The sequence below is a fragment of the Artemia sp. Qi Xiang Cuo genome, chromosome 1, assembly GCF_049724085.1.
Source record: "Artemia sp. Qi Xiang Cuo chromosome 1, ASM4972408v1, whole genome shotgun sequence".
In the NCBI taxonomy this organism is placed as follows: Eukaryota; Metazoa; Arthropoda; class Branchiopoda; order Anostraca; family Artemiidae; genus Artemia; species Artemia sp. Qi Xiang Cuo.
Genome location: NC_142794.1, coordinates 42526640 through 42549638, shown reverse-complemented (window position 1 = coordinate 42549638; position 22999 = coordinate 42526640). Strand labels below are relative to the sequence as shown.

The following is a 22999-nucleotide window of genomic DNA, read 5'->3' as shown; positions in this document are numbered from 1 at the left end:
TTGTTTAAGTGCGTTCAGGTGTTTTCTTTAGATAGTTGTAGATTCTATGTTTAACACCACCTTTTTCTAATTGTCGGTAAAGATTTCTTATTTTTATTTTATTTTTTTTATTTATTTTTTTTTTATCTTCCTGCGTTCTTGAAATTTTTTAGTTTTCTAATTATTCGTTTAGAGAATAATTTTCTAGTTCATTAGTTCGAAAATAGCAAGTTTTTGATAGTTTGAAATAACAAATTATTCGGAAGTAGAATGATCGAAAGTAGAAGACTGCCTGTTTTATATTTTCGTCCTTCTTGTCATTGGCATTTTCGACACATTTCGAAATACGGAACGCTTAATTTAAGCTCTCAATCTGCTCTAAATCCAAAAATAAATTATTTGATCGAAAATAATTAATCGACTAACTCTTAAACGAAATAATAATGATAAAAAGGGGGAAAAGGTAGTATTTATCTAATAGTTAAAGTATTGGAGAGTCCCATATGGTTTTTACGGAAATAAGAATTCCTTAATTCTCTTTTATTCCTTTTTAATTCTTGGTAATATAAGGATTTGGTTAACAAGGAAATGTTTATTGCTCATGTTTCTTGGACAAAATAAATAATTGAGTTGGAAATATTTGTTTCATTCTACACTATTTTCAGGAAATCATTAGTCAACTTTAGTGCAATTTTTCTCTTTTTAATTACTATTCTATTTGGTGAAGTAATAATTTATTTTTTTTACCAATTATTAAAAAAAAATAAAAGAGTTAATAAAAAATCATCAAAAGACACGAAAATTATCAGAAACACAAAAATCATCAAATATACAAAAGACACAAAAACATGTAATTAGGAGACAGAACAGATACAAGACGGGCCAAAACTTAGCACCGTTTTATTTAGTAAAATAGAACTTAATGTTTGAATGTTGCCTGTTTCTGAATATAAAGTAATTAGTTTATGATTAGGGAAAGATAGAGAGATGTAAGGCTAAAACGTCAGATACCGATAATAGTCGTTCTTGATTCGTGCTAAATCGCTTTTATTAAAACAACTGCTAATGCCATTATGAAAAAGCTGGAATATAGTCTAGACTGGATAAGGCTTGTGTTCTACAACGAATCCAGTTTCCAGTAATATTTGAATACCCTAACTTAAGTTGCTTTAAGAGGTTTAGCTTAAATCTAAGTTTCTTAACTAGCTTAAACTCGTCAGGTTCTTAATAAATTAAATAAATTTATACCTGCTTGCCTTCTTTAGTAACACGTTAAAAATATTCTTTTCAACCCAACTTTAGCCACAAGTAAGACCGCGAGTACTAAAACTTGAAAATTAAAATCAAATTTGTGAATGGCAATAATCGACAAATTTGTGAAAATGGTAGATATCGACAAGAGAAAAACTAGCTCCGAGGTCCATAGACACACAACGTGTGATAGATATTCATCAGATTATAGTAATTGTACTTTTACAAGCTGAACTTTTACAATACTTGCGATCGAAGTGTAATATTAATTATGATTCCTCTTGATAATTTAACACCCCAATGCTGAAGAGGCACTGATTTTAATACTGCAGCAATTTTACTGCTTGTGCTTAGATGAATTAGCAGTATTAACAACCATTGGAGTTTTATGGAAATGTAGACAGCTTTTGCAACTGTTTATTTCAACACCTAATTAACAACCTAAAAAATGTGATGCCATCTAACAAAAAAACTCACCTAAATTATTATTCCTAAAAATTCGAGGGAAAATATACATGCCATTAAACCTCCATTAGCTATTTCTTGCCTAACTCTGCTGATCAGCTAAGGGAATATAAATGTTTTATTTGAATTATTTAATATCGTTTCTGAGAATGGAGGCGTGATGGTAGAACATTTTTTCAGTTTCAGTTGCTCATATGAAAGCCGGGGACATAGCTAGTGTGCATGATCTTAGGTCTATTTTCCTAGTCTTTATTTCTTTCCAACCTTTCTTTCTTCCTTATTTTCTCTTTATATATCCATTTCCCTTTTCTTGCATCCTTGGTAGTCATTTATGGATGTTTATCTAGTCAAATCATTAAATCTTTTTGCCTTTTAGCTGTTCAATGAGGAATCTTCTTCAGAAGAGAGACAGCGTATCGGTTCGGCCTTTGGCCAAGCTAGAGATGAGAGTATCCTTCAGAAAGTTTTAGAATTTTCAGAATCAGTAAGTTATTCAACGACTCAGTAGTTATTATTTATAATATTATATAGTTATTTATTATATAGTTACATATATTATTTATATAGTTATTCAGGCCAAGTTAATCTATAATTTGCTTTTTAATGAAGGATGGAAAGATTAAAGACTATCTTCAGTTATACATCTCCATTGACAAAATCTAATTCTATTTTCTGCTTATATGTAGCTAAATTCGGAGGGTTTGAGGGGGGGTAAGGATTTTATAAAGTAACACAAGCCTTCTTGTTCTCATCCTCCCCTTCTTCCCTCACTAGTGCTAACACTATTTATTTTATTATTCTTGCACCTTTTCACTTGTTTTCACATACCAATGAATATATTTGCCACTTGGTCTCTTAAATGGTATTTATCTTCATCAACATGCTCTTCCTTTCTCTGTGATTGACTATTCTTGTGATAGCGACCTAGAAAAATGAGAAAAAAAAATATCAGCCAGTAAAAAAAAAGAAAAGAAGACAGTGTAATTATTTTGGTTAGAACCTCAGTTTAATCCTCTGTGACTTTAGTTCTAAGAAAAGAAAGACGAATGTAAGAAAAATCGTGAAAAAAAAATGAAAACTAAATAATACAAAAAATATTCAACAGCTCAAATCCAATCAAAAATAAAATAGAGGAAAAGTCCATATACCAAATGACGAGACTTAAACCTATAAACGTACTTATCATTCCATTGCATATGAATTTTGTTCTTACTTTTTTTGTTTTAGTCCTTTCCGGTAGTCTTTACTAGAAGTATTAAAAGGGGAAGCTCATTTGGAGTAGTGGGTGATTGATTTGATGGTAAAGTGAATACAACGCGCATATTAAAGAACTATAGAGACTCTCTCTTTCTTTTTCTTTTTCTATGCCCTGTGCTTGATTTTTTTTTTTTTTTTTTTTTTTTTTTTTTTTTTTTTTATTGTGGGTGTGTTTTGTCAATTGTTTTCTTATGGGCATGATAATTTTTTGCCATATGCCATTATCGAATATTACAGTGTTCAGCTGTATAACATTCGAACTGTAAGTAGTAGTGATTGTATATTCTTCTGGTCCTTAGATTAATTTGATCTTCATATCTTATTCTTTGTTCTTGTGTGTTGTTGTTTTTTTGTACATTGTAAACTTTCAATATGTTTTCTTCTGTCTTCTGATTTCACTTGGTGCTGAAGACAGACTGAGAATGTCAATCTTTTTTTGACAATTTTCTTTTTTTCATTTTTGCTTCTTTTTTTTATTACTCTTAACACATTTTGCATGTATTAAAGTTTTTGGACTGTATTGGAGTCGTAATTGCCTGATTTGATCTTAAAAATGGTTTTGCGACAAAAACTCAACTATCATTCATTACTGACCCCAGTTGTTTTTTGCTTTCATTCAGTTTTAAACTTTCTAATTTTGTTTAGGAACATGTGCGGAAACAAGAATCGGTATTGCTACTTGGTGCTGTTGCGAGTTCACAGCTTGGGCAGGAGCTTGCCTGGAACTATTACAAAGAAAAGCATGAAGATCTTATTCAAAAATTCCCGGTAAGTAAAATAGTGTTTCATATACAACCAGTCAAGAAGGCGAGGACGAGAGAAAAACTTTGCTGCTAGTTACCTCAAACACAAAATTATAAGGCCAATTATGTCTGCCCCCCCCCCCTTTAATAAGGTCTTCAAAAAGTTTCAACTCGATTCCTAGCTATGAGACAAAATAGTGTGTGCTTACCAAACTAAATATACAATTTATCACCTTTCAATGAAACTTACTGACTGTGTGCAGTTTTATAATTAGAAACACTCGCTTGCCTTCAGGCTTCAGATTAGAAATTAAAATAAAAATTGCATGATTTTTGATTTTTGAAAATAAGAATTGTATGATTGTATGATGAGGACGATAAATTTCTTGAAATCTATTCCCACCTTCCTTGTCCCTATCCGTCCAGATATTTCTTTGTATTCCTTTAAATTACTTGGGGTTACAATTTCCTCTAATTTAAAGTAGGACATCCATGTGAAAGACATTGTCCATAGTTCTAATGCATCTATGTCTCTTCTTAAGTTCTTGGATAAATTTAACATCCCCCCCCCCATCCCATTCTTTAAGGATCTATACTTCCTTTGTGCGCCCGCATCTTGAATATGTTTGTCCAGTTTGGCATCCTGGCATCTCCCGTGATGAATAAGATAGAATTCAATCTATTCAAAAAAGAGCCCTAACAATAATTTTTAAAGAAACTTAGGTACCCTACTCGCTCCTTCTAAAAAAAAAGCCAAGCCGGTAACACTTGAGCACAGGAGAGGTAGGTTGTGCCTCCTTTTTACAAAAAATGGAATGACAAGCCTTTGTGTGGAAAATATTTTCCCCAAAGGATACTCTCCGTCCAAACACTATGTGCCATATGTTTTATTTGAGCCCGTTCCTATCTTGTCCCTCATACGTTGCTTAACATCCAGGTATGAAAAAACCTTTGTCCCCTTCATTACTGATCAAATAAACCAATAGTTTTTTTTTCTTTTCTTTTTTGTACTGGTGATACTCTTGCTGGTGTCCGTTTGGTTATTCCGTTCCCTCCCCTTTTTATATACTCTCTTTTAAACCTTTTTAACACTATTTTTATCTTAATTTTTTTTTTTGGTTTTGTTAGAATTTGTGCCTTTTTAACTTTCTTACATTTGACACTTTTTGTTTTTTTAGACTAATGAATGGCTTTGCCTTTCTGATATTGTTGTTTTTGGCATTGTTTAGCCAGTTTTTAGTTATTGTGCTATTTCTATGTCTTTTTTTATTATATGACCCCGAAATGCGAATTCGGCCCTTCGGGGCTTGTGATAGTCATTTTTTGAAATAAATATCTTATCTTATGATTTAGAAATCACTAGACTAAAATGCTTGTCGCTGAATTGCAATATAACATACAAATAATTGTATAGGCTTAGGTCAATCAAAGTAATATAGTTAAACACATAAAAAATACATTCTCGGAGATAAAAAGTATTAGATCCTTTGTAAATTCTTTCAATGTTTATGATTAACGAGATGGAAGCAGAGGATCGAGATAAATTTGCATTTGAAATGTAAATATGTAAAGGATGGGGTGCCTGATTTCTAGGGACTATATTAAATAATTGAATCAATTCCTGTCACAACAAGAGAATTAAACGATAACATTTTCAAAAATATTACACGGTATTTCCACATTATGTTTTTTTAGTGAGCTTTGCTGTTCTGATTAATAATGTCTGGGGTATATATGTAGAGAGAGACGGTTACATATATATAATAGTCTCATACCCACTGTCCTGTAATACATCACTGTAAGGACAAATAAATATACAAAAGACACTTAATTATACAAAGGTATTGACTTGGTTTTCCTACAACACCAATTTATGGAGGCCTTGATAACTCTTTATTTATTGGAAACTAAAAATTACAAGTAGTTGGTAAAACAAAAATGCTCATTTTGGTTATTCTCTACAGTCAGTTGCACCCTTTCAAATCTAATTTTGTTAAATCAAAGAATTAATGTTTTGACCATTGTTTAACCCTACTTGTGTTCTATTTTGCTTGAGTTAGGTTCTTTAATGCTGTATAATATGTTTAATGTTATAACCATTTGCTTGTAAAGATTAGGGTCTTTTTTATTAATAGAAAGTGATCAAAGGGCAAATGCTCCCCCCCCCCCCCCGCCCATAATTTCCCCAAACACTTCCAATCAAAATTTTGAGATAGATATTTTGTTCAGCGTATCAGAACGGTCTGGAAATTATGTCTTTGAGGATAACAAAACCCCCAATCCTGAGGGTAAGGGTTGTAAGTTATGCCCTGGGGACATGTAATGTTTTTATAGAAAGCGTGGTCATATAAACTTCGGAGGGGGATCATTGGATTTGGAATCAGTCGCTCTAGAGTTCTTTTTAAGGGTCAAAGTGATCGGAGGGAAGCCACCCCCCCCCCCACACACACACACACGTCGTTTTGTCCCTTTATACATCTAATAGAAATTTTTAGATGGCTATTCTGTTCAAAATGGTCTAAATGTCATATAACAAGGCCTTTTGGGTTGAAACAAACTCCAGGGATTAGGGACAAGGGTTGTAAGCTGTGCCCAGGGGTATTTAAGGTTTTTATGTAAGGGATGGTTGTTTAACTTTAGAAGAGGCTCAGTCTTTCTCCCAGAAAAAGACTATGTCAATATAAAACGAACAGAAACTAATTAAAAAAGTTTTTCGACAAAATGAGATTTTTTAAAAAAGTAAAGAACTCTATTAAACCAAAATGAACAAAAATAGAATCAAATAATCTACCAAGAATACAACTACCACAAATAATCAATAAATAAATGAAACCCAAAACAAACAGAAATTAAAATAACCAGTAGAAGGCCACTGAGCGTTAACGCCAGACTGGGACAAGTTACGATAATTTTTGCTTGTAAAATTCTAGCTTGGTAATGAAATTTTTCAATATGTCTATGAACAAAAATTGGGAAGTTTGAAAAAATGTTTTAGCCCGGCGACGTCAATTATAATTCTGTAATCATAAGTTATAGAAAAAAGCCGATTCTGATATCAATGATGCATAAGTATTGGGTCTAAAAATCAGGTAGAGCTTTTCCAATAGGCCATATGTTAGTCCTGATCTTGATGATGACTTTCAATTAATGTTTGTGGGAACCGAATGTTTATAAAACCAGTAAAGGCCCAAATAAGTAGTTAGATATTTTGCTTTTGAAGAACAACTACCACAAACAAACTGTGTTGGATTTCCGTATCTCGTCAGACTACAAATCACTCGACAAAAGTGTCATTAATCAATACTGTGATGTATGTCAAACGTCTGTCACGTTTGTCAAAGCAATAGATTAAAGAGAGAACTGAAGAATAAAAAAAAAAAAGTATGAATTGCAACAAAATAAAAATACCTTAAAGTGTATTAATTTTTTTTTTTGGGGGGGGGGTGTTGAAATGGGTTAAACAAAGTTTAAAACACGGGGGGGGGACAGGCAGGGTGGCAGAAGTGGTAATTGAAATTAACAATTATACTAAAAATGTCTGAGACTGCTCTGTCTGGGTGTTAGTGGGGGAATAAGTAGGGAGTTCGAAGAAAACTAGTTGAGGAGTCCTGGGAGTAAGAGAATTTTGGAGTTTAGAAAATGTGTTGGAGTCGGTATTTTATCAGACAGAAGACTTCTATGATGTCCACCATTTTCTCAGTTTTTATAAATTAATGGTATTGAAATTAATTGAAAACTTAAGTATTAAGTTTATATATATGCTTTCTACGAAGAGCAACACAAGTGACATTTTATACGCGCTAAAAGACTAGTATCTAACCAGAAAGCTGGGTGTTTGGAGTATTATACCCCAAACACCCTGCTTTCTGGCACCCTGGGTATGTGCTAATTTACGTGTACATCCAAAGCAAGGTAAATATCTTTCAGGGTGCTTGGCATATTGGAAACATAATTCAAAGCTTCACTTCGAGTTTTGCCTCAGAAGAGCGTGCGAAAGAAGTGGAAGAGTTTTTCAGCAAACATCCAGCAGGTAATACATCATTTTATGTAGTATGTATGTAACAATAGTAGATACACTACTTTCAAGGCCGTATCCAGGGAGAGGGGAGGGGTGGGGGTTTGAATCTCCCTCCCCCCGTAATGTTTGTGCGACCCGTAAAAACGTAACAAAAATATAAACAAATTTTTACGCGTTTTTTAAAGTTTTTAACCCCCCCCCCCAATTTTTCCTCGAAAACGACACAATACCTTTTTTGGGAAAACTGAGATCCTGGGATATTCTGGCCTAATAAAATGATGGTCAGAATTTTGAGAAAATTCATTAAGAGCCTTAATTTTGGAGAAAAATATTTATGTGAGTGACGTAATTTTTATGTACATCGGCGTTGTAATGACATAGTCACACTTGTCACACTTATGTGAAAAAATTGAAGATTTTCAAAGAAATCGGACTTGCTTGAATAATCAAATATCTTTGAAAAGACAACAGTATGAAAAGACATATCACTATGAAAACTTATCTAAAGGTCAGTGGTGGATCCAGAGGGGGGGGGGCGAGGGGGGGGGCGCCTCCCTAGCGTAGTCTAAAGTAATGTAATTTACTTAATTAACTCAAGTTTGCGTTAATTAAAGTTCCTCCAAACGCAAGTTTATCGGATTAACCTATTTTGCCCCCCCCCCCCAAAAAAAATTTTTTTCGGACCAACCTATTTTGTGCCCCCTCCCTAAAAAATCCTGGATCCGCCCCTTCTAAAGGTAGACCCAAAAAACCAAAATTTACAAGTCTTATAAATGATAATTCGTTGGAAGAAAAAGAAGTTTTTCTCCCCCCCCCCCACCTGAACAATTGATACACCTACAGACTGGACCCTGATTTAAGGCTAGATCAATACGTGCAGTTAAAGCAAAGGGTGTTGGAATCAAATTCACAATGGGTTAAAATCAACAACTAGGACCATCAAATGTGACATGACCCAAAAACAAAATTTACAAGTGTTATTTGTATAATGGAAGAAAATATAATTCATTGGAAGAAAAAGAAGTCCCCCCCCCTCCACCTGAACAATTAAAAAATCTAAAACCTGGACCACAATGTAAAACTAGACCAGTAAGGCCAGCTAAAGCTAAGGGTATTGCAAATTGTCTGAAGTAATGAAAATGCAAAACAAAGAAGAAAGAAAAATTGGGTTAGAAGATAAGCGACAGCGAGAATCAAAACCTGTCAAAATTGAAAACGACATTGATGAGAATTAAATTGATGATTCTTTGGAACCACATGAACTATCAAACGTGACAAGAGCAAGAGAACAGCCCTAAAGAATTAAATTTACAACGGGCGAAAATCAACAACCTGGAGTATCAAATGAGACAAGACCCAAAAAACGAAAATTTATAAGTATTATAAATGATAATTCGTTGGAAGAAAAAGAAGTTTTTGATCCACCACCTGAACAATTAACAAATCTATAACCTGGAACGTCATTTAAAACTATACCAATAAGGGCAGCTAAAGGAAAGGGCATTGGCAAATTGTCTGAAGTAAGGAAAACCCAAAATGAAGAAGAAAGAAAAATGGGGCTAGAAGATAAGCGACAGCGGAGTCAAAATGTGCGAAAATTAAAAATGATAGTAATGATAATTGGGCTTGGGATTTTGACATGGATAAGGTCATCAATGGTTACCATGCTTTTGTCATAGGCAGCGCAATAGCGCTGCCTAACTAAAGAAGAATGTTGGCACAATGTATTATTTTTTTTCTCTTTAGACCAGGGCACTTCGTATCGAAGGAGTTGTCGTAGAAACTTTGAAAAGGGCTGATTCGATTGGAAGGTGGAATGTCTAGCGCCTTTTTAAATAATCAAAAATTATTGGAAGGCAATCAACACCCCTTCCAAGCCCACCATCTCCCCCAACACAATCAATCAAAATTTTGAGATAGCCATTTTGTTCAACGTAGTTGATTTCCAGATAGAAATTATGTTTTTGAGGAGGAAACTCCCCCCATAGCCCTCAGGGCAAGGGTTGTAAGTTATGCCCTGGGGGCATATAAGGTTTTTATAGAAAGCTTTGTTGTAGAAGCTTCAAAAAAGGCTAATGCGATTGGCAATTCAAAGGGCTATTGCCCTTTTTAATAGTCCAAAGTGATTGGAGGGCAACTAACCCCCTTCTCACGCTCAACATTTCCCCAAGCACATCCAATCTAAATTTCGAGATAGACATATTGTTCAACGTAGTTGAAAGGTTTGGAAATTAGGTATTTGAGGATGACAATCCCCCCACAGCCTTCAGAGCAAGTGTTCTAAGTTATGCCCGGGGGGTATATAAGGTTTTTATAGAAAGTGGCTTCGCAGTCAACTTCAAAAAGGGTTCATTCGATAGGACATTGAAATTGCTAGTGCCCTTTCTAATAGTCGAAAGTGATTGGAAGGTAACTAACACCCCTTCCATGCCCACCATTTATCGAAACACATCCAATCCAAATTGAGATAGCCATTTTGTTCAACGCAGTTGACAGTTCTGGAAATTATATCTTTGAGCAGGACATTCCCTCCACAGTCTTCAGGGCAAGGATTATAAGTTATGCCCTAGGGGCATATAAGGTTTATATTGAAAGCTCTGTCGTAGAAACTTGAAAAGGGGCTTGTTCGATTAGAAATTGAAAGGGTTAGTGCCTTTTTAATAGTCGAAAGTGATTGAAACTAACCTTCCTCTCACGCCCACCTTTTCCCCAAACACATCCAATCAAATTTTTAGATAGCCATTTTGTTCAACATAGTTGAAAGTTTTGGAAATTAGGTCTTTAAGGATGACACCCCCCCCACAGCCCTCAGGACAATGGTTGTAAGTTTTGGCCTTGGGGCATATAAGGTTTTTATAGAAAATGTTGTTTTACAAACATTAAAAAAGGCTCATTTTAATGGAAGCTCAATGGGCTAGTGACCAATTTAGTAGGCGAAAGTAATTAAATGGTAACGAACCCCCTCACACGCTTATCGTTTTTACGAGCACATAAAATTAAAGTTTCTAGAAATCCATTTTTTTTTTCAACGTAATTGAAAGTTCTGGAAATTATATCTTTGAGGATGACACCACCATGCCCCCCCCCCCCCACAGCCCTCGTGCCAAGGATTGTCGGTTATTGCCTGGGGGCATATAAGGTGTTTTATAGAAAGCGATGTTGTAGAAACTTCAAAAACGGCTCATTCGATGGGAAATGGAAAGAGCTAGTGCCCTCTTTAATAGTCGAAAGTGATGAAGGGCAAATAACCCCCCTCTCACGCCCACCATTTCCCCAAACACAACCAATCAAAATTTTGAGATATCCATTTCTTTCAACGTAGTTGAAAGTTGTGGAAATTTGGTCTTTGAGGATGATAAGCCCCTTATATACCCCGGAGGTATATAAGGTTTTCATTGAAAGCTTTGTCCTAGAAACTTGAAAAAGAGCTCATTCGATTGGAAATTCAAAGCTCTAGTGCCCTTTTTAATAGTCGAAAGTGATTGAAGGGCAACTAACCCCCCTCTCACGCACACCTTTTTCCCAGACACATCCAATCAGAATTTTGAGATAACCATTTTGTTTAACGTAGTTGAAATTTCTAGAAATTAGATCTTTGAGGATTACAACCCCCTCATCCCTCAGGGCAAGGGTTGTAAGTTATGCCCTGGGGGTATATAAGGTTTTTATAGAAAATGTTGTCGTAGAAACTTCAAAAAGGGCTCATTTGATTGGAAATTGAAATGGCTAGTGCCCTTATTAATAGTCGAAAGGGATTGGAAGGCAACTAACACCCCTTCCAAGCCCACCATTTCCCCAAACACATCCATTCAAAATTGTGAGATAGCCATTTTGTTCAAAGCAGTTGAAAACTCTGGGAATTATGTCTTTGAGCAGGACACTCTCCCCACGGTCTTCAGGGCAAGGGTGATAAGTTATGCCCTGGGTGCATATAAGGTTTTTATAGAAAGCTTTGTCGTAGAAACTTGAAAAAGGGCTCATTCGATTGGAAATTCAAAGGGCTATTGCCCTTTTTAATGTTCGAAAGTGATTGGAGGGCAACTTACCCCCCTCTAACGCCCAAATTTTCCCCAAACACATCCAATCAAAATTTTCAGTTAGCCATTTTGTTCAACGTAGTTGAGAGTTTTAGAAATTAGTTCTTTGAGGGTGACAACCCCCAACAGCCATCAGGGCAAGGGTTGTAAGTTATGCCCTGGGGGCATATAAGGTTTTTATAGAAAGCGTTGTTGTAGAAACTTCAAAAAGGGCTCATTCGATTGGAAATTGAAAGAGCTAGTGCTCTTTTTAATAGTAGAAAGTGAATGAAGAGTAATTAACCCCCCTCTCACGCCCACCATTTCCCCAAACACATTCAATCAAAGTTTTGAGATAACCATTTTGTTCAACGTAGTTGAAAGTTCTGGAAACTAGGTCTTTGACGATGATAGCCCCCCAGAGCGCTCAGGGCAAGGGTTGTAAGTTATGCCCTGGGGGCATATAAGGTTTTTATAGAAAGTGTGGTCGTAGAAACTTCAAAAAGGGCTCATTTAGTTGGAAATTGAAAGAGCTAGTGCCCTTTTTAACGGTTAAACCTGAACGAAGGGCAACCAACCCCCCTCTCAAAGCTGCCATTAATCAAAACACATCTAATATCGACTTATACACAATCCTTCCATTAGGCACAGCTCGCCGGTCAAGGAGTAAAGTATATCTGAATCACCAGCCAATCACAACCACCTAGATACAGATTTTAGTTTTTACCTATGAAGTCGTTATGGAGCGACCAGAAAGCGTTGTCATTTAAACACTAACAAGGGCTCATTCAGTAGAAAATTGAGAGGGTTAGTGCCCTTTTTAATATTTGAAAATGATTGGAGGGTAACTAACCCCCCTCTCACGCCCACCATTTTGTTAAACACAGTTGAAAGTTCTTGAAATTAGGTCTTTGAGGATGACATCCCCTTCCCCCACAGCCCTCAGGGCTAAGGTTGTAAGTTATGCCCTGGGGGCATATAATGTTTTTATAGAAAGTGTTGTTGTAAAAATTTCAAAAAGGGCTGACTCGATTGGAAATTGAAAGGGCTGTTGCTCTTTTTAATAGTCGAAAGTATTTGGAGGGGGAATCCCCCCACGCCCATCATTTCCCCAAACATTTCTGATGAATATTTTGATATGGTCATTTTGTTCAACGTAGTTGAAAGGTGTGGAAATTTTGTCATTGAGGATGAAAATCCTCCCGCCACAGCCCTTAAGACAAGGGTCGTAAGTTATGCCCTTGGGGCATATAAGGTTTTTATTGAAAGTTTTGTCGTAGAAGCTTCAAAAAGGGCTCATTTGATTGGAAATTGAGAAGATTAGTGCCTTTTTTATTGGTAGAAAGTGATCAAAGGGCAAATGCTTCTCCTTCCCCAAACACTTCCAATCAAAATTTTGAGACAGACATGATGTTCAGCGTATTAGAACAGTCTGGAAATTATGTCTTTTAGTATAACAAAACCGCCAGTCCTTAGGGTAAGGGTTGTAAGTCATGCCCTGGGGACATACAATGTTTTTATAGAAAGCGTGGTCATATAAACTTCGGAGGGTGCTCATTGGATTTGTAATCAGTCGCTTTAGAGTTCTTTTTAAGAGTCAAAGTGATGGGAGGGAAGCTACCCCCTCCCCCCACACACGTCGTATTGTCCTGAAATGCATCTAATAGAAATTTTGAGATAGATATTCTATTCAAAATGGTCTATATTATATAGCAAGGCCTTTGGGGTTGAAACAATCCCCAGGGATAAGGGGCAAGGTTGTAAGCTGTACCCAGGGGTATTTAAGGTTTTTATGGAAGGGGTGGTTGTTTAACTTCAGAATAGGCTCATTCTTTCTCCCAGAAAAAGACTATGTGTTTATAAAACGAAAAGCAACTGATTAAAAACTCCTTACGCACAATAAGTTTTTTTTAAAAAGTGAAGAGCTCCGTTAAACCAAAATTAACAAAAATAGAATCAAATAACCTGCCAAACATGCGACTACCACAAATCAGTATCAATAAATAAATTAAACCCAAAACAAACAGAAGTTAAAATACACTAGAGTCAAACTCAAAGCGAGTAGAAATTAATATGAGTAGGGTTCTAAACCCCAAGCTTTCTAAAAGCCAAAATATAATTCGTACTTTAATGAAAAAATTCTTTTAAATGTTTTCATTTTTCTAACTTTAAGAAATCAAAATTTAATTAAGATTTTAAGGAATAAATATCAGCATATGTATATTAAACTGACAATGCAAATGTTTTTCAGTAAATTCATTTGAATTTTTTCAGTAAAGTACAAATTATATTCTGGCTTTAAGAAAGATTGGGGTTTAGAACCCTACTCATATTAATTTCTACTCGTTTTCAGTTATACTCTTATTTATTTTAGTTCGTGTTTGTGTTAGGTTTCATTTATTCGTGGACACTGATTTGTGGTGGTTGTTTTCTAGGTAAATTACTTTATTTTTCTTTATTTCATTTTGGTTTAATGGAGTTCTTTACTTTTTTTTTAAACTTTTTTTGTTGAAAAAGTATTTTTAATTAATTTTAAAAAAATAAGTTTCAGCGATATGTATTTCATAATGACAAAAGACAAGCCATGGCAAAAGTCGACATTCAACATTTTATAAAAGTTTCAAGCGATGAAATAGCTATGAATAACAACATTAGAGTTTATAAGGACGTTAGCCAAGAACCTGATACTACATCTGTTAAAAAAAAGAACCTACATCTGTTAAAAAAAAGTTTCGGCGTTATCTTTTTCATAATGGCAAAAGCCAAGCCAGTGCAAAAGTTACAGATCCAATAACAAGAAAAAAGTAATTCCACAAAGGCGCTAATTCTAATTCAAGGCCATCTAAAATCTTTAAGGGATTGATTGATGAAAATGAACCACGGATAAATGGGAATTGAAAACAAGTAGAAGGGAAGATCGCAACGGCTAAATAAAAAGGCATGGAAAAAACGACAGTGAGAATTATATTGAATTGTAAACAAAATTTTGAACAGTGATCTGCGGTAGGAAACTGGAAAAGACTCATTTGTTTTCTATAACGCCTTAAGAAATTAATTGAGATGATGTATGAATCTAACTGCTAAAGGAAAAGGCGTGGAAAAAACTTTCTGAGGTAATAATGAGCAAAAATGGACAATAAAATCTACGGTTGAAAAGCAAGGAACAGCGATGACTAGCCACAGAAACGATCTAAATAGGTCAGGACTTAAAGAAAAATTCGTATTTTTCACAGGGTGGCTGTATCGAACCTGTGATGACTTTACGATATCAAGAAAAGGCTCAAATTGTCTGCGGTTTAAAGACAAATGACAATGAGAATCCATATATAGAAGCCTGCCGCGTGCCGCGTGCCGTGGCCCGGCGGTGAAGCCGCCGGGCTCCCTGTACTATCAATATATTTTTGTATCTATATGTATACATAGATATATGTATGTGTATACAGTATATACCTTATATCCATATACATAACTTAACGTAGCGTACATACAAATGTATGTATCCGGACAAAATTATTTATTCTGTCATTATAATTAAATTATTGTGATGTTTTGCCAGAATTAACCTTGTGATCGAATGCACTCAGAAGGATCACAAATCGCTCCTCCTTTGTCTTAAATTATGGAAGACAAAACTTCTAACATGAATTTGAACGGACAATAAAATGTCAAGTCTCACTGCAGCCAACGCATTAATTTCAAGTAATATAATCTGGTAACATTGGATCATCATAAGTCGATGCCCATTGATCTAGTAATAATGGCTTCGTCTGCAACTAATGGAATGCAACTAATGATTTCCGTCTGCAACTAATGGAATCTTACATTATACGTTTAAATTTTTCTTCAAACCTTTTGGTCGTAAAAAGCCTTAATGCTACCATTTTCTTTGAATTCCTTAACCAATCTTTTTAATTAGAGCCGTATCCAGGATTTTTTTTTTGGGGGGGGGTACACAAAAATTTAAGGAACGCATCAAAAATTTGTTTTTACTCATTTTGTTACGTTTTTACGAGTCGGATATCTTTTTTTTGGAGGGGGGGGCTAAAACACCCTACCACCCCGGATACGGCCTTGTTTTTAATATTTAAAAATCAAGAATATTATCGTTATTTTATATGTGGGGAAAATTTTCCGTGGGGGGTTGTTTTCCATATTAGAACGTATTTGATTTGCAAATGGCTTCCGGCTCTTGGCATATGTGATCAAAATAAGTTAGTTAGGTAACTTATATAAATATATGGTAAACGACAACTTTATTCAGCCTGGAATTTACTCTACTGTGAAAAGCATGACGTTTGAAAAAAAAAAGTCGATGTTCGTGTTTATCGATTCAGTGCATTATCATCTTTTTCGATTTATTTTTTGGTTTATGGAATCGCTTCCCCAATGAAAGGGAAGTGTTGAGAAATTTTTTGCAGTTAGGGGAAGATTCTTTTTTTTTCAAAGGAGAATTTTCCTCGGGTGGGGGGGGGGGAATTTTCCAGGGTAATTTTTTCAAATACTTTTGTAATTATAAATGCGATCGTTATTAATACGTGGGGGAATTTTCCATGTACAATGGGGGATTTTTTTGCGGGGGGGGGGGATTTTCCACAAGATGGAATTTTCCGTGGAGGAATTTTCCTTAATTTCTCTTCTTTTAAGATCGCAGCAACGCAAGCCGGGTAAGCTAGAAAAGTCTGTTACATATATTCAAAAGAATGAAATTCAACATCAATGCAAATAATTATTAGATAAAGAGAAAATATGGATACATAACCACAAACCAGTTCCTGTGATGCAATAATTTCTTTGTGTTGCGCAGCAACACAACTGTCTTCGTAGATTCTTTTTTTTATAGTGATTAGCGATTTGTAAGAAAATGTAAGGGATAAGGAAAAGATAAGGAAGTTTGACAGATTTTGTAAATTTTTTTTCAAGCCTGCTAAATTGTTCAACAAAGAAAGAAAATGAGAATAAGTTTCTTTTGAAGCATGTTATTTAGGAATCGTGTAGAACATGGAGTTGTCTCTTTGAGAACCAGAGGTAAAAACTTTGTGTTTCATCCAGATTTTCCAGGAATAATTCAATAAAAACCGCTCTAGTCCAACATTCAGTATTGCTAAATTTTGGTTTTCATGGAATTTTCTAAAGTTTCGTATGTATATCAAGGTTTGTCTCAAAGCTAGACTAAAACATTTCCATCTTTGATCCGACTTATAAATGGGGGAGGGGGAGAGTTTCGGGAATTTTATTATCTGCCAATCTGTAATGAGTGGTAGTCAAATCTCAATCACATTGGTCGAAAGTAAGAGCTAGTATCTTAGTTCCCCCCTTTGGGTATCCAGGTACAATCATACTTCTGTGGGGTAGCTGGTAAGTGGTTCCTCGTAATTCTTGTCATCAGGTCATTTACTACAAAGGGTTGCTGAATATAAACATCCTTAATGAGCGTCAAGTGCTATTGTTCTGTATACACCTTTTGGCTCTGACTCTGACCTCTGGACGGAAATTTAATCCCTTTTAATATTTGATGATCACCCAGTTTATATCTTAGTTATTTGTTTAACAAATTGAATTATTTTAGGTGTTGAGATGACGGTGAAACAATGTATAGAATCAATTCGCTTGAATGCTGGTTGGTTAACAAGAGACGGAGAGTCTGTGAAGAAATACCTTGACAAATATGCAGAGTAAATCCTGTGTCTGACCTTCGTTTTTTTTACGCCCTAACGGATTAACTGTAGCTCTTAGTGAATTATGACTAGGTTTGATTTGAAGCTTTTTTAGTATTGCCAATGCCAGCAAGATAGAAGTTAATTCTCTTTGTTTCAGTAAAAAAAAAAAAAAAAAAAAAAAAAAAAAAAAAAGACTTGACACTCTAAAGGGACTCTTTCTCTTCTCGTGGTATTTGAAGTAACAATAGGGGCGTCACTTTTCTTTTACACTCAGAGGTAGTTTTCATGGAAAAAGTAAGATTTTCATGTAAAAAGTAAGGTCAAAGCTTTTATAGAATTAAGAAGTAATATTTTCGTGTAAAAAGTAAGATCAAAGCTTTTGTGAAAAGAATCATAGCAGCTATTTCCATATTTAAAGGAAATTCAGGCCCATTATATGTTTCCCATAATAGCTTACTGCCTTGATGGTTTCGTGTTGTATAGTTTAATTTTTTAAAATATGTTTGTAAGAACATATTATCATATTTTTACCTAGAAAAGAATTGGGGGTGATACCCCTAACCCAAAATATCAACTCAAGGAACCCTTAGGATATTTTTAGAAAACATTTTACAGGGGACGAAAGTCGAGATTTTGTTTATTGTGAGGCACTATCTTAGGCTGGAAAATTATATATTCAGATTTGCATAAAAAGTATAATTTTGAAAAATGCTATAGCAATGTGTATCAAGAAAGATTATATTTGCTTTAACAGTGGTATTTGTATAAAAATTAAAATTATTGGCTTCCCAACGACAGTATAAAGTCTGCAATTTTAAATGAGCTGTTCAAAATGCAGATTGATTAAGTCCATTTGTTAAATTTGATTAGCTTTGCTTCAATCAGCAGTTGATTAACCACTAAAATTTGCACCTTCACATGGATATTCCCTAAACCTAAGGCTTAACACCAAATAATTTAGAAACTCCTTTCCATCCAACGTTGGGTACTTTTTTGCCAACAACTTAATGTTAATAACAGATATAAAGACTTTCCAGTCGTGAACGCTTAACTAGACTATAAGATACGCTGGTTAATATTAATGGCCTGATTTTCTTAGTTTAATTATCGAGTCTATATCTTACACTGGACTATACTCTTAAGAAAGCTTCGTTAAATTTGATGTCCTGATTTTTCTAGTTCCCATTTCGAGTCAATACTCTATACTAGACTATACACTAAGATAGATTCGTTTATTTTGATGGCCTGGTCTTCCTAGTTCCCATATCGAGTCTATACTAGACTATACTCTAAGACAGCTTCGTCAATTTTAACGGCCTGATTTTCTTAGTTCCCATACAGAGTCTACACTCTATACTAGACTATACTCTTAAGATACCTTCGTTGATTTTGCTGGCCTGATTTTCCTAGTTCCTATATAGAGTCTATACTCTGTGCTAGACTATACTCTAAGATCCCTCCGTTAATTTTGATGACCTGATTTTCCTAGTTCACATATCGAGTCTAAGCCAGGCCATAAAGAAAATTTTTTAAAGCAATGAAGTTTAAAAATATACCTCTTTCCTGGCTCTTACCTATTTCCCTTTTCAATGCTATTTTCTTTTTCATTTTAATTTACCTTCGGCGCTTCCCTTTTGCCAAGTGGCTAGGAAGTGACAGTAAGTATCATTGGCTCAACGTTTTTTTTTTTAGCTCAAAGCGGATTAAGTATTCAAACTATCTTGTTGAGTCTTCATAGGGAATTATAATTTCGAATTTGATTTTTCTGCGGCATTCTTCTTTCTAGTTTTAGAATGAAGCAACATACTCATCATTTTGTTGAAGTTTCGGAAGCAGAGCATTTGATGCAGCAGAAATATAAATATATATATATATATATATATATATATATATATATATATATATATATATATATATATATATATATATATATATATATATATATATATATATATATATATATATACATATATATATATATGTATGTATATATAGCGCAGAAATATATTTAACGAACAGTAGAGGAATTTCCTATGCCCTACATGAATTTTTTTTTTAAACACATTAACCTAAGCCACTCTTCATGACTCCGTCCTCGCGTACGCGCAATGACAAATGCTATGACCCAATCCGGTGGAAAGCCTAGTAGCAGCTGAACCTATTGCTCTGATGGTTTAGGAACCTTCCCGAACTAGCGCGCTTTAATGTTGTATCATATTTGGAGAAACTTTTCGCTACTGTTCGTTATACATATTTCTGCTGTGATTTGATATGTGATATGTAAATGATTTAACGATCGCTGTGCGGTTAAAATGTTGTTTCCAAAACTAAAGGGTATTGGCCACCTTATTATTCTGAAAACGAGCTATTGTTTTTCTATGAGCTCGTTCTTTGCAGCCTGGCACACTTGAAGATCTTCATTACTTCTGAAATTTTAGTAGTCTAGATCAAAAGCCACCTACTATAATTTAATGTAAAATTTATCAAAAAGAAGGCATATTATTTAACTATATATCCTAATTTTTAAAGTTTGTTTCTATGATTTGGATTAACAAATATTTGGTCCGTTTCAAAGTATTTGAAACTCGTTTCAGAATTTTGGGTATGTTACATTGTTGGTTTGAACACAATACTTTGTTGGAAAGAAATAAGGCCGAAAGAAACAATTAATCGAAAATATCGTATAGAAGTTTTCCTAATTCAATTTTTGATACACTATTTAGTTCAATTTCGACTTAGACAAATGCATTAATCATTGAGCTAGTCCTAGAGGTTATCCTAAAGTTTATTGGTGGTGAATAAATTTTATTTGGAACCAGGTGTGTTCCACATTTTGGAATGTTTTAGATTTTCAAAAAGCGACAGCGGTACTGGCTTATAATAGTATAAATAAACTGCTTATATATTCTGTTTCATATTTTTTACTATAAAGTAATTTTTCGATTATGTCGATATAAAATTTGATGCGAGTGAAAAAAAGTTCTCTGCTCAATATAATAAAATAAACTATCAACCTTGGTTTGCAGTTTGATACCTGAATATAGGTCAGGCAGAAAATATTACGAGGAAACGGTTCTGAGAAAAACGGCGTTAAAAAAAAGAGTTGTTTTCTTATTAAACAATTTAAAGTTGACGTTAGCAAAGGCTTCACAAATATTTTTTTTTTTTTTTTACCTTTTCTATATTTGTTCATAATACCTTTCATTTAATAGATTGTCATTGTCACCTTCTTATTGATAAAATCATACTGTTCGAGACCAGCAGCCAACCGTTGATATTCTGTTGCCAAATTATTGATGTAGACCTTCTCCCTCCTCCATTTTTCCATGTCTTCACTGTTTCTGTTATGATTATTATTATAATTGTACCATGGAAGCCTTAAAAAATATATATTTTGTTCATTAAACTGTCATTATCTCCTTCTCACTGATGAAGTTTTACTTTTTATGACCAGTAACCAACCGTAGATGCTCTTTCATCACATCGTCGATGAGGACTAGCGTTGCCAACGCTTTGAAATAAACTCTACCAATTTTCCGACTAAAATTGTACCACATGATATTAATTTCTATCATATGAACAGCAGGTTAAAAATTTGCCGCAGCAAGAAGAAAATTTTTAGTAAACTGAAACTTGAACTGATATCCGAGTCAGAAAGAAGCAAGTAAAACCAAAATATGCTGAAAAATCTTATTGCACCAAAAAATATTCAAATTTACCGCATTGTACCAGGACCTAAAAATTGTAGCAAAAATAGTACAATTGTACCGCGTTAACAAAGTTGATGAGGAGTATTATTATCCGTTGCCAACAAGATGGAAGCAATTTTGTATCAGCATAATCATAAATCATAATCATTAGTATGGTGATATATTGACCCTAATATCAGCCTAAGGTTCATTAGTGGAAAATCCCGTCAAAATTACTTACAATCCTATGTTTGAACCTTCTTTAATAACAAGATGCTTTTCATATTAGTAACTAATGATTAATATTGTCCAAAACAAGATTTTGGATTTTGGAACTGTTCAGGGTTTTATGATTCAAATAAAAAAAATTTATGTAGCGTACGTATTCCTTATCTAGATATTTTTAACGTGAATCTTTTTAATTTTTGCAATCGTTGGAATGGTTTTCTTTTCCTTAGTGTGTTTTAATAGTGATCTGGGCTTGTGTTTTTTTAATCATTTATTTAATTTTTTTTATCGTTTGTATAATTTTGAGACTTAGACTTCAATTTAGATAGATATATTCATCATTTAAGTAAGCAGTTCTTAGTTTCGTTTTAATGGAATCTTGGTTATTTTATATGTTTGAGAATTGCATTAAAATTTTCATCTGCAAATATTTTTCTTTTTATTCATTTTTGTCATTACTGTAGACCAATACCGTATCCAGAGGGGGTTACGGCGTTTGAACCCCCAAATGTTTGGCCGACCCACAAAAACGTAACAAAAATACATATCAACAAATTTGTACTACGTTTTTGATTATTTTTTTTTTCTTCCTGCTCCCCCCCCCCCCTGAACGAAAATCCTGGATACGGTCTTGATCTAGGCTACTACAGTTTGTTCTCAAGTTATAATCTACTTAGGTTACTTTGCAGTTGTATTCGGTCTCTAAGAGATAAAATTGTACCTTCAAATGTTAAAAGTTAATTGGCTGTATGTGTTCATTTGTGAAGAACTTTTGTTTCCTTCTCAGAACTATTGCTTTTTCTAGTCCCTATGCTCCCCATTTTTTCAAAAGAATATGGATTTTTTATTTTTAATTACATTTCTTCTATTTTTTCTTTCACACTTTTTTTGCTTCCTCGTGGATTGTAAGAAGCTATAGATGTTCCATGTTGAATCTTTAAAAAATGCACGATTCTGTAATGAATTAAGGATTTCACCGAACCGTGGAACAGCTTCGAATTATTAATGAGCATAAACTTTAGTAATAATTTATTCCATAGTAGAATGTGCAAAATAACGTTTGTGACTTCAGATTGGGACTAAAAGAATTTTTTTTTAGAAATGAACGAATAAATACCGTATTAGCTTACGATCAGAATGCATGACAAACTCATGGGACAATGGAAAAGACGTGTAGGGTCGAAAACTTGTAAAGCTGTCTTTTTATTGGAGCTGCCAGACTATGCGATTTCCTCAGCTCTTCTTTCGGCGCTTTTGGCGGCCTGAATGCACCAGCAAACAGAAAACCTCGGTAATTTAGTGAAGAAGATTCAGAATACACCATAATACGCCTGAATACACCAGCCAAACAGACAACCTTGGTAATTTAGTGAAGAGGATTCAGAATACACCATAATACGCTTGAATGCACCAGCAAAACAGAAAACCTTGGTAATTTAGTGAAGAAGATTCAGAATACACTATAATACGCCCGAATACACCAGCCAAACAGACAACCTTGGTAATTTAGTGAAGAATATTCAGAATACACCATAATACGCCTGAATGCACCAGCAAAACCGAAAACCTTGGTAATTTAGTGAAGAAGATTCAGAATACACCGTAATACGCCTGAATGCACCAGCAAAACCGAAAACCTTGGTAATTTAGTGAAGAAGATTCAGAATACACCATAATACGCCTGAATGCACCAGCA

At 34.4% G+C, this 22999-nt stretch overlaps 1 protein-coding gene across 1 annotated transcript in view; it reads left to right on the top strand.

Moving 5' to 3' along the window:
* The window catches only part of LOC148956335 (puromycin-sensitive aminopeptidase-like), a 107605-nt gene extending 88379 nt beyond the window's left edge, over nt 1-19226 (top strand). Inside the window, exons 12-15 of the mRNA XM_089104757.1 lie at nt 2072-2179; nt 3598-3720; nt 7623-7725; nt 17296-19226. Of these exons, the coding sequence (XP_088960883.1) occupies nt 2072-2179; nt 3598-3720; nt 7623-7725; nt 17296-17405 (444 nt within the window). The 3' untranslated portion in view covers nt 17406-19226. The remainder of the gene's footprint in view (nt 1-2071; nt 2180-3597; nt 3721-7622; nt 7726-17295) is intronic.
* The last annotated feature ends 3773 nt before the right edge of the window (nt 19227-22999 follow it).